Here is a 13,473-nt window from a genome sequence, read left to right as displayed (position 1 = left end):
CCTGTTTACCTCTTTGTTTCTTGGTGGACACCACGCACCTGCTGTTTGAAGTAACGATTCCACAGACACGAGATCTCACAGATCTCTGCAGCTGGCTGACTGTTAAAGGTAAATGTAACATTGCTGCACTTCACATGTGAGGTCACAGGAGGGAGGAGCTTCAGCAGAAAAAAACACTTAGAATATTTAGTTTATGGGGCGCCTGTATCCTTGTGGTTAGTTTGCACGCCCTTTGTACGGAGACGACAGTCCTTCAAGCGGACGATCTGGGTTCAAATCCGACCTGTGGCTCCTTCCCTACCCCACTCTCTCTCTCTCCCTGATTTCTGACTCTATCCACCGTCCTATCTCTAAAACTAAATGGCATAAAAAGCTACAAAAATAAATTGTTAAAAAATAAATATGTTCAGGAGGATTCAACTGATCTATTTATTTTTCTGTAATTGGTGGTAAAAACATCAAATCAGTGAAGCAGCGCTCGAAGCATCACTAAGGTTTATTCACACAAAAAACATCCTGCAGGTTCACAGTCTATGGTTCAGAGTCAGAGCAGATGTACTAAAGTTAAAGCGAGGACGCCCCCAGCTGGACAACTCAAACAATGATGACACTGCTTTAAAAAAAAAAAAAAAAAATCCTTGTATATATACTTTAACATTTGATTTGTCTCCAGCAAAGAGTCTGAAATCTTAACACCATGACAGATCTGTCACGTGAGCTTTTTTATTCTTAATATAATTTCAGAAAAAATTAAAAGTCCGAGTCAGCAGCTTTCTCCTTCAAAATAAATAATACAGACTTAATTCCTAAAGTAGAGCTGCTCCATTGTCCCTTCTGGGCCTCCATCCATGTGTGGTGGTGTGTCTGCAGAGACCCTGACCTCTGACTGGATTTCACTGTTCTGGTTGACTCGGGACATTTCTGGGCGGAGCTGGTGTGTTTCCTCCAGCCAATGAGAGCGCTGCAGGTGAGTTTAGGAGTGGGTACAATTCAGAGATCGGACGAGGACATAGCTGCAAAGAAGAGCTATAATCAGGGTGAGGAGAAACACCAAGTGGATAAAGCTCGTTCTAAAACGAGGGTGAACCTTGTGTTGTCTTTTACCCGTGGACGTGGAGTTGGTCTACTTCCTGTTGGATAGGCAGGTGACAAACACCAGCGGTTAGCTTGTGCTAGTGCGTGTTAGCTTGCAGTGTAGCTACAAGCAGTAAACGTACACACTACATCCTGCAGGGGGCGATGAGCCCAGGAGGAGGGGGGCAGTTTGAATGTTTATATTTCTACTGACTCTACCTTTGGGGTCTTCACATTTAGTGAAAGTGTAAGAAAAGGAGTAAATGGTTTAATGTCTGAATGACTTAAAAACAAGTGTTTGCATTTTCCCTGATTTTTATTGAGTTTCACACTGGTTACACATCATGGGGAACCTGAGGTCAGATAACGATTACATTTCACACACTGGACTGTTTTAGTTCATTTAGTTTCTAAATGTTCAAATTTAATCAGCCGTCAGTCAGAAGAGTTCACACTAAAACTTTTTTTAAATAAGGACTTTAGATGTGACTATTTCTCACCGTTATATGACCATTACAAAAACCCTCATCCTGCTTCTCTGGAGGTCGCTCCTGCTCTAAGTTTCATGACTTGCAAAGGGAAACTGATGTTTTATAAAGACAGAATCTCTGCTGTAATCAAGAGAAATGATCATCCAGTGCAACAGTCTCAAGTCTTTGATTTTTTTAATCGTCCTGTAAATATGAAAGCTGATTGGAAGAAATGTTGAATTCACCGAAGACATAAAAAAAAACTAAAACTTTGACTTCTGTGTTGAAGAAGTTTTAAATAAAAATCCATCAGAGAGAAAATTAAACCTTTTCCTGTCACGTCATGAAGTGAAGATGTAGCTGCTTTAAGATGGGTTAAAGGAGGTCAGAGTTCAAGAGTAAAACGAGATTAATTCAGGTCTGAAATAAAAAAAAATTGAACCAGCTGTAAAAACAGGCTTTTTTGAACGGGTGTGTATGTGACTTCCTGTGTTCCTGCAGCCAGCCTCTAGTGGACACTGGAGGAACTGCAGGATTTTACACTTTCACATTGGCTTCATCTTTCAACACTAGAGGTTACTGCTTGAGTGAAGCATGCTCAGGCACACTACTGATTGCCTAGTCTAGTGTGAGTGCGCCCTGAGACAGTACAAAACTTCAAAATAAAAGTGTGATTAAAAACGTGCTTAATCCCGATTAATTAATCCTTAGACAGCAGCACTTATTACACAAACAGTTTACAGTTTTTTTTACAGCATCAGTGTGTTTATAGGAAAGAAATCAACGCCGGGGGAAATCTCAATCGCTCAGTTTTTACAGTGAATCCAAGAAAAAAAAAACATCAGCAGTAACTTTACAGAAATCAAAAATCACTTCAAAATATTTAAACCTGATAAAAATGTGACGGCTCCGCTCCAAAAAAGTTCTTCAGGTGACGTTTTGTCTTCCCGTCGAGTCTTCAGTGAAAGAGCGAAAAACTTAATTTCTATCGATAATAAATAAAAAGACAAATCAGTCTGTCGACACGCTGAGGGGACGTGTGCATCGTTTACACGCTGACACATGAATCAGTCGATGTTGGTCTCCTGTTGAAGGCAGCTTTGAGGATCCTTAAACGTTCTTCTTGGTGCAGAGCCGGGCAGGTCTCACTTCTCATCAAACACATTAAATGCACTGTCTCTTTAAATAAAATCTCTCTTTAACTTCTCGACTCCCACTTCTTCTCGTCTGAATGTTGAAGCTTTCAAACACTTGGAAACCCCAGTAATCAGTAATCTGTGTTTTTTGTTTCTCATGTGCTGGTGGAGATTAAACCGGAGCTGAAGATATTTAAACTTGAGTTCATCCGGTCAACACAAAGACGATTTCAAACGACCGACAGGCTCAGACTGATCTTCTACTTCAGTGGCGTCAAATCACAGTTTGGATACCACATGTTTCTGCGCAACTTTAATACAGTTGTACCTGCTGGGCTTAACAAGAGTTTAAAGTTATGTGAACGCTTCAACTTGATCTGGAACGAGTTATTTATCTCAAACTCAAACTTCACAACGTATGTGTGCGATGATGACACGGACAGTGTGCTGGAGTCTGTCTGCAATTTCTGTTGATGAAAGGCGTTTTCACATGAGGCGCCATCGTTTCATATCGTCCCCGAGAGCGATTCCTCCCCCCCGCTGGTCTGCGTTCCCATTAATTACATCGCTCTGTACTCGAGTACTCTTCTGTATGTACACAGTCCAATCCAGCAGAGGGCAGTATGCACATAGTTGGTTCTGCAAATCTGCCAAGAAGCAGAAAGAAGAAGTAACCATGGCAACCACTCACAGACTGAGAGCATCCTGCTAACTGGATGTTTTTGTTATTTCTAAAAAAACAACAATGACCCTCTTTCTACTTCCAAATCTACTGTGCAGCTCAGAGGATGGAACAGGCCCCCTGCTGAGCGGCTACGACGGGTTTTGAAGCAACAGGAGCCGTTCAGAATGACATCATATAGCGGTCCACTTCCTTCCGAGTACACATGAATCATGGCCGAGACCACCTCTTCTACCGTTTGTGTTAACGCTGATCAAATGAGCCGGACTTTGGGGTCAAGTGTACTCGGATCCGGGTCCCTAATGTGAAAGCACTTTTAGTGAAACAATCCAAGCCTGTCGGTGTCAAAAACAACTTTTAGAGGACGCCTCAAAGAAAGAGTCACAGCCGGTTTCACTGCTGCCGGCTGTGTGCTGAAGTCGTCCAAATACGTGAATACAAAAAAATTGTGTGTTTGAAGATGTAAAGGAGGAGGAGTTGTATGAACCTGAGCAGTTATTGCTGTGAAGTCTTCTTGAGCCTTTTTAACTGAGCGTACCGAAGAACAAAGAACAAGCTGATTTACTAACGTGAGGAAGGTGTTTCTGAAACATCCCCAGGCTCTGTGAAAACACAGCTCTGTCTGCTCCGTCTCTACATGGCCTGCTGTTTTTCCTGAGTCGGGGTTGTCGCCTCCTCCGCCTCCTCTCCTCTCTCCTGGTTCCAGTCTTTGAGGCCCTCAGGCAGACTCGTGTCCTCCTCAAAGCTCCCCGTCCCCTCCACGAACTCCTCGTACGTCGACTTCTCCTCGAACGGCCGCGGGCCCAGAAGCTCCAACATGTCCGCCTTGTCCAGGACCTCTTTCATCAGGAGACGCTGCCCCACCTGAGGAGGAAACCAAGGGATCAATGTGGGGGGTTTCAACAAAAATCTCTGCTATACACATTCATACATCGGCGCCGAAGCAGCGGGAGCAACTTGTGGTTAAGCGTCTTGTCCGAGGACACATGGGACACAGGGCTGCACCCTCCCCTCATCTTTCTATTTGTGCAGCGGAACATTCACTCGATGTTTCTCACCATCTCCACCAGCTCCCTCTTCTCCTCGATCAGCTGCAAGGTCCTCTGGTACGCTCGATCCACCAGCTCCCTGACCTCCTTGTCGATCAGCTCCGCCGTGGCCTCGCTGTACGGCTTCTCCATCACCATCTCGCCCTGCCGGGGCAGATCGAACGACAACTGCCCCACCTTCTCGCTCATCCCAAACTGCACCACCTGAGGGAGGAAGAGGAGGGGCTTGAGATCGAGGAAAGACAGCGACTCTCCTTTTGCTTAATAAGACAGATTCTGGAGGTGTGTGTGCGTGTGTGTGTGTGTGTGTGTATATACCTGGGCGTAGGCCGACTGTGTGACCTTCTTCAGGTCGTCCTGAGCTCCGGTGGTGATCTTGCCAAAGAAGGTGTGCTCGGCCACGCGGCCCCCGAGCATCATACACATCCTGTCGAACAGCTGCTCTCTGCTGTACAGGTACTGCTCTCTGGGCAGGTACTGAGCGTAGCCCAGACCTTTACCCCGCGGGATGATCGACACCTGCACACAGGAAGGGGGTTACGTTTAGTCAGCAGCTTTTTCCTAAACAATAAAATATAGACAATGTCCTCCTTCTAACTTTAGATTCTGGTCCTGAATGCTCTGGATTTGTTTGGACCAGAGAAGGTAGGCGGTTTTAAGGCTCCCCAGAGCCTTAAAACTCAGATATGAGATATCAGATATGAGAGCAGTTATCAGGTCAAGCCAACAGGTGTTGCAGCGATGGAAGCGGGAAAGAGAACTGGTTCAGATAAAAGTGATTGTACTTGACCTAAAAAGCCTCTGCATGTTTCTAATAAGCTCCACGAGCAGAAACGTGCTCAAACTAGGATCAATATTGGAGATGCTTTTGAAAAATGGAGAGAGGTTAGAACGCAGAAAGGTTTACAGACTGATGCAGAGCTGGCTAAACACTGAAGCTTCAGTGTCCACCACATGGCAACCTGCATGAGCATCGAGTCCAGAGAGGAGGGGGCGGGAGACAGCGCTCTACAATATTTAGAATTTGGACTGCAGTACCCATTTTAAACACTAGAGGTCAGAGTTACATACTGCTCCTTTAAATTACTTCTAAAGCGTCTGTTTCTGCCCAGACATCTTTCTGTTTTATGTTGCTAATCTTTTCAAACTAAAATCTGTCTCGTTGCTTAAAATAAAACTGACAACAGACTTTGTAAGTCTCAAAGTTTCAAACTGAACTCTGTGATGTGAAGAATGTCGTGTTGTGTACGATTATGTCGCAGAAGATAGAAGTCGTACTTTCAGCAGCGGGTCGGCGTGCTGCAGGAACCAGCCCACGATGGCGTGACCCGCCTCGTGATAGGCCACCGTCTTCTTCTCTGTGGGCTGCAGGACCTGAGTCTTCTTCTCCAGACCTGAAACACAAAACATAGACTGTGAATATTAAAGGACGTCACCCGTCTGTTCCTGAAGGGGGCGCTGGAGTCCCATCAATGGCGGTCTCCACGCTGGAAATGCTGTCTCAGTCTAACTTTCAGTCAACCTAACGACAGGCTGAGAGCTGGATCTGAGGCGGGTTTTAAACCTCCTGACAAACCGTTACCCTGCGCCCACCTGTCAATCAGGTCAGCTACACGCCTTATTGTGAATAACTCTTATCCTTCATCAAATCAAAACTGATGAGTCATCAAAACATTCACCCCCGTACAGTGTGTGTCAATCGAGACATGAGCTAATCAGACCTATTTGTTTTATTGAACCAGGCTGTAAACATGTTAATCTCTGCTGTAAAAACAGGCTTTTTAGAATGGGTGTGTATGTGACTTCCTGTGCTTCTGCAGCCAGCCTATAGGGGACAATCGAGGAACTGCAGGATTTTACACTTCAGCATCGTCGTTAATATTCTGCAGAGTGAAATTACAGATTCTGAGACACGCTGAACGTTGCTTTTTGAACACCGCCTACCTCCAATGACCCTGTCGATGGCCTGTTCAAAGTGTTTGGCGTTGACGGACGAGTCCAGGTGTCGGGCGGCGATCAGCGCTGCCTCGTTGCAGACGTTGGCGATGTCGGCTCCTGAGTCATTCAGAGAGAAATAAAATTCAATCAACAAACATGAATCTCAACACACACGGCTTCACTAACGTGATCTTAATATTTCTGCGTATTTATCAAGCGGAGAGCAAACCTGAGGAAGCGCCGGGGAAAACGTTGTTGTTCACTCAAATGTTTTATGAGCTTTAAACTTTAAAGTCGATCGAATGATCCTGGTGTGCACCGGATCACTCTGATCTCTACATATTCCCGCCTTTAACAAACTTTAACTTAAATCTTAAATCGCTGCATTCTAACAGAATGTGTAGATGAAGCGTACCGGTGAATCCTGGTGTGGCGGCGGCCATCTTCCTGGCGAGGACATCTTTGTCCATGGCGGGATCCAGTTTGATCGGCCTCAGGTGGACTTTAAAGATGGACGCTCGGCCTTTGATGTCTGGAGGACCTGAGAGGAGACAGTCATGTTCCTTTAAACCTTTATTTTACCGCATGACTCGGACATTTTCATGTGCTCGTTATTCCAAAATAAACATAAATGTGTGATAGCGTTTTTTTAAGACTTGAGTATCCCTGTTTTTATCTGGTTTTTAGAGTTTGTGTACATAAACATCACATCCTGATTTCAGAAACCTTATCAAGAGTTTTAGAAACCTGATTTTGCTACCTAGAAAACTCCAAAAGATAACAGGCTACTGTGGCATGTTTCCGCCTTACACCGGGTTTCTGACATCTGCCGACTACCTGCACAGGCAGTGACGCATCAGTAAAACAAACATGGCTGCCAGCATTGAGGGCGCTTACTTCTGGAGCGACACCAGTCACAGATGAGGGAATGATTGACATTTGTTGTCGCTCTCTTCTTCCAGAAATGAAGGGGAGATGTCTTTTCTTTCTTCCGATTGGCTCGTTCTTAAAGTTTTTTTTTTTTGATGCCTTTTAACTCGTGGAACGCCGTCCAGCTCACGCTAAAGATTGGAGTTCTTCCCTCTCTTGCAGAGTTGAGCATTTTGATTTCTACTTGGAAATGAGGGCATCCTAAATGTCCTTTTCTAGAATGAATAAAGGTTTGAATTCAATTTGGCCTCCTGCATTTCTCTCACTTCATCACTTGTTTACTAGATTTCATTTTCAGATTTTTTAAATAACTCAAAGAAATCAAACCCCACTGACTCAGTCTGACTCGAATGATAATTATAAGTCATTAGTTTTCAGTTTTACCGATGTAGATCTGTCTGTCGAAGCGTCCCGGTCTCATCAGAGCCGGATCCAGGATGTCCGGTCTGTTGGTTCCAGCCAGGACCACCACGTTGGTAGCCGTGTTAAAACCTGAACATTAAAAAAATAGAGAGTGTCAACATTGAAAGAGTGTTCAAGGACACATTTCTTTGGGGTGACGATAGAGAAGAGAATCACATAAATTATGTTCAAGCCAAACTGTCAAGACGCACTTTAGTCCTGAGTGAAGACCAAACATGTCCCGGATCACAGATCTCTCCTATTCCCTCGTTTTAACGTCTTTAAAGGAGCAGTATGTAACTCTGACACCTAGTGTTTAAAATGGGTACTGCAGTCTAAATTCTAAACATTGTAGAGAGCTGTCTCCCCCGCCCCCTCCTCTCTAGAGTCGATGCTCACACAGGTTGCCATGTGGTGGACACTGAAGCTTCAGTGTTTAGCCAGCTCTGCATCGGTCTGTAAACCTTTCTGTGTTCTAACCTCTCTCCATTTTTCAAAAGCATTTCCAATATTGATCCTAGTTTGAGCACGTTTCTGCTCGTGGAGCTTATTAGAAACATGCAGAGGCTTTTTAGGTCGGGTACAATCACTTCTATCTGAACCAGAGCCAGCTAAACACTGAAGCTTCATCGACTCTACAGAGGATGAGGCGTTTGTTTGTTTTTGGTCTTTAAATAAAAAAAGGAAAATGTTTGAAATAAAAAAACATTCATCTCATACATACCGTCCATTTCGACCAGCAGCTGGTTCAGCGTGTTCTCCTGCTCGCTCTGACCCCCAAAGTTCCCCCCTCCTCTCTTTCTCCCCACGGCGTCGATCTCATCGATGAAGAGGATGCAGGGGGCGTTCTTCCTCGCCATGGCGAACATGTCCCTCACCTGATGAGGACAAACTCAGTCAGCAGAAACCATGCGTGTGTTTTCAGATGTAACTCGAGTACGTCTTTGCTTCATCAGTAGAGTCCAACTAAATGTTTTAGCTGCTTTAAAATTAAGCTGATTGTTTTATTTAAATATATAACTACTTTTGGATTCTTCAGTTCTTTTTCAGTATCGGGATGATCCTAAAAGTGTCCGACTTCTCAGATCAGATAAAAACCCGTAATTGATCAATAGAGAGGAAATCTGCAAAGTTACATAAACCGACACATAAGTATATATAAAACCTGGTCACACACTCACCCTGGCAGGACCGACGCCCACAAACATCTCCAGGAACTCGGAGCCGTTGACGGTGATGAACGGGACGTTGGCCTCGCCGGCCGTCGCCTTAGCTAGCAGAGTCTTTCCAGTCCCCGGAGGTCCTGACAGCACGGCGCCCTGAGAGACCACAGAACACAGTACAGTCATTTCACTGGAGTCATGTTTAGAGTTCTTCTTCAGGACCCTTCAGGTCTCGCTCCTGACTAATATCTGTACCTTGGGGATCTTGGCTCCAAGGTCCAGGTACTGCTGTGGGTTCTTCAGGAAGTTCACAAACTCGAGGATCTCCAGTTTGGCCTCCTCGCAGCCGGCCACGTCTTTGAACTTCACGTCGATGTTGTCCTTCATCATCTTGGCCGTGGATTCGCTCATGCTGAAGGGCCCGCCTCTCCCGCCGCCGGCGCCTCCTCCCATTGGTCCTCTCCTCAGGGTGAGGAGCAGGAAGCTGATGAGGAGCAGGGTAGGGATCATGCTGAGCATGAAGGAGCTGAGGAGAGAGAGGAGGAGGGTTATTATCAGTGGGGGGGGGGGGGGGACAGGAGTTTAAATCGATGATGTTTGCATGTTAAACTCACCCATCGCTCTCGGTGCTGTACACAACAGCAGGTCGGTGTGACGCCTCCAGACCCAGCTCCACGCTAGCCGCCTCCAGGTTCCTCTCAAAGGTGTCCACGCTGCCGATATTGAACCAAACGTAGCTCTGAAGAAGGAGTGCATGATACCAGAGTTTTAACCTTTGATATGAAACTCGAAAAAATAAAATAAATACCATGGCAATAAAATTGAAGTCATGGGCACCAATTATCAGGTCATTTCTTGTTTTAAATTTAAAAGAAATTGCAGGAAAACTCCTTCACACCGTCTACATGAACAAGAACATTGGCAAAGTTTTGGTAATGAATTCATGATGTCAGTCAGGGTCAAATACTGAGTAGCATAGCGAGATGTGACGAATTTCCCTCAGGGATTAATAAAGGATATTAAAAAAAAAATCTAAATGTGTAGCTCAATACTCAGTAAAACCCCTCATTTCAACCTCTGCCTGAAACGGTTCATTTTAGCTGCTGTCTCACAAGAACGGTTTCTCGTGGGCACCAGATATCAGGTGCACAACGGAAACCAGCCAGTCTCAGCCTTCTGTGTTCTTGTGATAAAAATGACAGTACAGGACTTTGATGAGCTATATTTTAACCTTAGACTCTCTCTCACCGCGTCGGCATCAGCTCCCGGCACCAGGATCACTCTGACGTACTGTTTGTTGACGACCTCTAACCGCTCCACCTGCAAGGAAATAATGAGAATAAACATTTTCATTTCATGAATTAATTTTATGATCATTAGCAGAGGGGTTATAGGTTCTCCAGTCATGTTCGTTTCATTTTATTCTGATGAATGTTGATCAGGTATTCTGTGATTTCTTCAAGTTTAAATTCTGCTCACCATTCCTCTGCCCACAAAGTGATGAACAAAGTCCTTCCAGCTGATCTCTCGGCCGTTGTCTCTGAAGTAAAAGTAGAGCAGAGCTGAACTGATTCCGGTCACGGTCAGCGCCAGGTAACGGAAATCCTTCTCGTCCCAGGGGAAGTCTCCCTGCAGGGCGCATGCACACAAACACCAACACACACACACATACACCAACACGCACACACACACATATTAAGAACAAAGTTTGTCAAAGTTCTGCACAGCGAGTTCAAATATCAAGAATTGAAACACAGTCAAATAAATAAAACCAATAAAAGCATTTAAGAATGATCAACGCAATAAATGTGTAAATCTAGATTATCTATATCTACAGAAAGATTTAAGAAATATATCGGCCGATATATCGTATCAGATTTTTTCTCTCCCTAATATCAATATCAGTATCAGCCCCAAAAATCTCATATCAGAAATCAGACGTACCTTTTGCATTCGGCTCCACCAGTCTTTTCCTCCTCCTTTCTTCCCTCCACCTGATCTTCCTGCTCCTCCTCCTGCGCCTCCTTTTCCATCTGAAACTCACAGGATTTTTTAGATTATACATCTGCCTGAATTAAATATTAAACTGAGAACAAAGTCAACTCAACTCAACATCAACTTTATTTGTCCCCGAAGGGCGATTGGTTTTGCTGCAAGGAAGAACAAGACAGAAAAAAGACAAAAGACAAAAAAACATCCAAACAGCCAACAGGGCAAAATGTAAGAAGCACTGAATAAAGCAGCCTTCGAGAAACAACCAAGATCCTTGACTGAGGCTCTAAGCAGCTTCCATTAAAATACAGAGTCAACATGAAATATAAACATGTCACTGTTTAATATACAACATGGTAACTCAACTCAGTCAAATACATAGTGAAACAAAACCACAATAAGATTAGACTATATATAAAAGTGAGAACTGTCGACAAAGTTTGCAACAGAAACTGACCAAAGAGACACAAACTGAGACACATCAACTATCCCTCTCTTCTTGAACATTTGGTTTCCTCACTTTATGAAATATCACAGTTTGTGATTTTTTAAGTATCGCGGCAGTTGTTTCTGATGAAGTCTAGAAGAAAAGTTATGAACGATTGAACTCGTCAGCCTGTTTGAAAATTAAGTCTGAACATTGAATTTATAAAACATAACGTTCTTCCTGAAAATGGACTTGGACTTGATTTTTTTTTGCCCTTTTTCAGATCGGCGTTTCAAGCCTCGATATTTACGCCCCTGTGACATTTCCCCTTCAATCTGAATGTTGCAGTGTCGCCCCTCAGTTCTGTCTTCTGAGGTAGTAAAAGAAGAGTTACAGAGGTGAGCAATTTCAGCGGAGCCCGCAGGGGAGCGCAGCGCTGTGTGTGTTCATGTGTGACTGTGTGTGTGTGTGTGTGTGTGTGTGTGTGTGTGTGTGTGTGTGTGTGTGGAGCTCCTGATGTGCCGTGTTTAAGCAACACCAAAAAAACCTCACAGAATCGATATGAAAGAACAAAGACGTGACGATGGCAGAGCTTAATTACGGCAAAAAAAAAGAAAAGCAGAGTGAAAGGGGCTACAGACTTCTGACTACTCACAGCACGTTTTACGCTCCACACATTCCCCTCAGTGTCGTCCGTTTATGTCACCAGATTTTTGTTCATACATTTGTTTCGTGGAGAGTGTCTGTGTCCATTTTCAAAGCTTTATAATTTTTCATTTGCGGACAACTTATGTTCTTTTTTTTTCTTTTTTTACCTGCTTGATGGTAAGCACAGCTTTCACCTTTTCTCACTCTCACCTTTGGGTTCAGTGGAGTAAAGCCGTCTCTGGGCCGTCTGAAATCTGCGACAGGAGAGGAGGTTCGCTGGAGTCCGTGAGATGTTCTGAAAAAGACACACAACAGAGATACAGTTAGTACACAACAACAACAACAACAACCAGAGAGGGTCTGCAGGGGGAAAACAGAACATGTGATGCCTCTGTGCTACGTGACGGCCTTCCAGACCGATAACAAGGTCTAAAAACACACACTGAAGGTAATTTGATTAAAAACTCCAGACCAGAGAAAGCTTAGGCTATCAGATGTGTCTCGTCTCGAAGCAGAATATTGCACAGCTTGCCATTTTTGAGGTGTAAGGTTTATTTATTTACTTAAATGTGTAAGACACCGGCACACAGCTTCAGGCATTAACACTGAAAACCACAAACCAGGTAAGAAATCTGGGTGTAGCGATGGACTCACACCTGACATTTAAAAGCCACATTAAAAGGCCCTGACTCACCAGGCAGACTCAAAGAACTAGTGGCGACGAAGGCCGACTGTGGCGTCGCCTCAGGTCACCTCTTGACCAATGGCACTTTTGCATGTAAGTGAGGGAGCGTGGCTTTTGAGGGAGCAACAGAGGGGAACCCTGCCTTTAAACTAATGTGCAAATTATGTGCAAATTTTGTGATGACCGCAGGAAACCTCCCTAAGGGTACCCCATCTGACAGAATGTACTCTCATTGCCCTGCTGAACGCTGGTTGGACGGCCCCCCCAAAAATGATTTTCTGCCTATATGGATGTTATTTTCTAAATGAAATTAATGCCGATTTAAACAGTAGATCAAAGTAGATCAGATAGGATCAAATAATGAGATTTAAAGAGTACATTCAGAAGACGAATCATTAAAATGAAGATTTTGTAATGAGGTTTGGTATGGGGCCAGACTCCGCTTGATAGCCAATCCTCCACACGCACAGATTTCAGCTTAAATGTAACTACAAACCTCACCTGAAGGGGACCATAGGTTACAGAGTCACCGACAGACTTTAACTGTTAACAGAAAACTGTTAACTTAACAATCCTCCACGTTTTGCTTACCGGGACAGCGGAGCTCCGAAACCCGGCTGCGAAGAGCCGACTAGCAGTCACAGCGGAGAGCCGAGCTCGGGCTGCTCCGGCCCGGCAGAGAGGCAGAGCGGCCTCCGAGAGAAGCCTCAGAAGCTGAGACATCCTCCCAGTGCCGTGTGCCCGGTCTTAAAGTCCAAAACACGATGCTTTTTGTTTAATTTCCACTTATTGTTGAAGCTCCGAGTGTTATTGAATAAGAGCAACAGCATGAAATGTCAACGAGAGGATGATTTTAAGACCCGACGGACTGACTCTT

The 13,473-nt window shown here is 44.4% G+C and overlaps 1 protein-coding gene across 1 annotated transcript; it reads right to left on the bottom strand.

Moving 5' to 3' along the window:
• Positions 1 to 1,722: 1,722 nt before the first annotated feature.
• On the bottom strand, positions 1,723 to 13,464 carry LOC109984823 (mitochondrial inner membrane m-AAA protease component AFG3L1-like). The gene is made up of 16 exons (XM_020634959.3): positions 13,188 to 13,464; positions 12,122 to 12,206; positions 10,789 to 10,877; positions 10,324 to 10,473; positions 10,093 to 10,164; positions 9,459 to 9,583; positions 9,100 to 9,370; positions 8,863 to 9,000; positions 8,406 to 8,559; positions 7,664 to 7,771; positions 6,765 to 6,890; positions 6,356 to 6,466; positions 5,690 to 5,805; positions 4,730 to 4,930; positions 4,421 to 4,615; positions 1,723 to 4,226 (listed from the first exon to the last, which is right to left on the bottom strand). The coding sequence occupies exons 1-16, from the start codon at positions 13,317 to 13,319 to the stop codon at positions 3,996 to 3,998; spliced, it is 2,304 nt and encodes a 767-aa protein (XP_020490615.2). The 5' UTR covers positions 13,320 to 13,464; the 3' UTR covers positions 1,723 to 3,995.
• Between the last annotated feature and the right edge of the window lie 9 nt (positions 13,465 to 13,473).

Source organism: Labrus bergylta, chromosome 7 (genome assembly GCF_963930695.1).
Source record: "Labrus bergylta chromosome 7, fLabBer1.1, whole genome shotgun sequence".
NCBI lineage: Eukaryota > Metazoa > Chordata > Actinopteri > Labriformes > Labridae > Labrus > Labrus bergylta.
The sequence above is the reverse complement of the archived record's forward strand: the minus strand, read 5'-3'. Positions and strand labels throughout refer to the sequence as shown.

What these genes read in the sequence shown, in the direction of transcription:
- LOC109984823 (XM_020634959.3), bottom strand. Translation starts at nt 13,319, where the DNA reads ATGTCTCAGCTTCTGAGGCTTCTCTCGGAGGCCGCTCTGCCTCTCTGC. An exon ending in TACAGCACCGAGAGCGATGG is followed by an intron (nt 9,371 to 9,458) that starts GTGAGTTTAACA and finishes CTCTCTCCTCAG; the next exon opens with CTCCTTCATGCTCAGCATGA. An exon ending in CACAGTCGGCCTACGCCCAG is followed by an intron (nt 4,616 to 4,729) that starts GTATATACACAC and finishes TTCCTCCCTCAG; the next exon opens with GTGGTGCAGTTTGGGATGAG.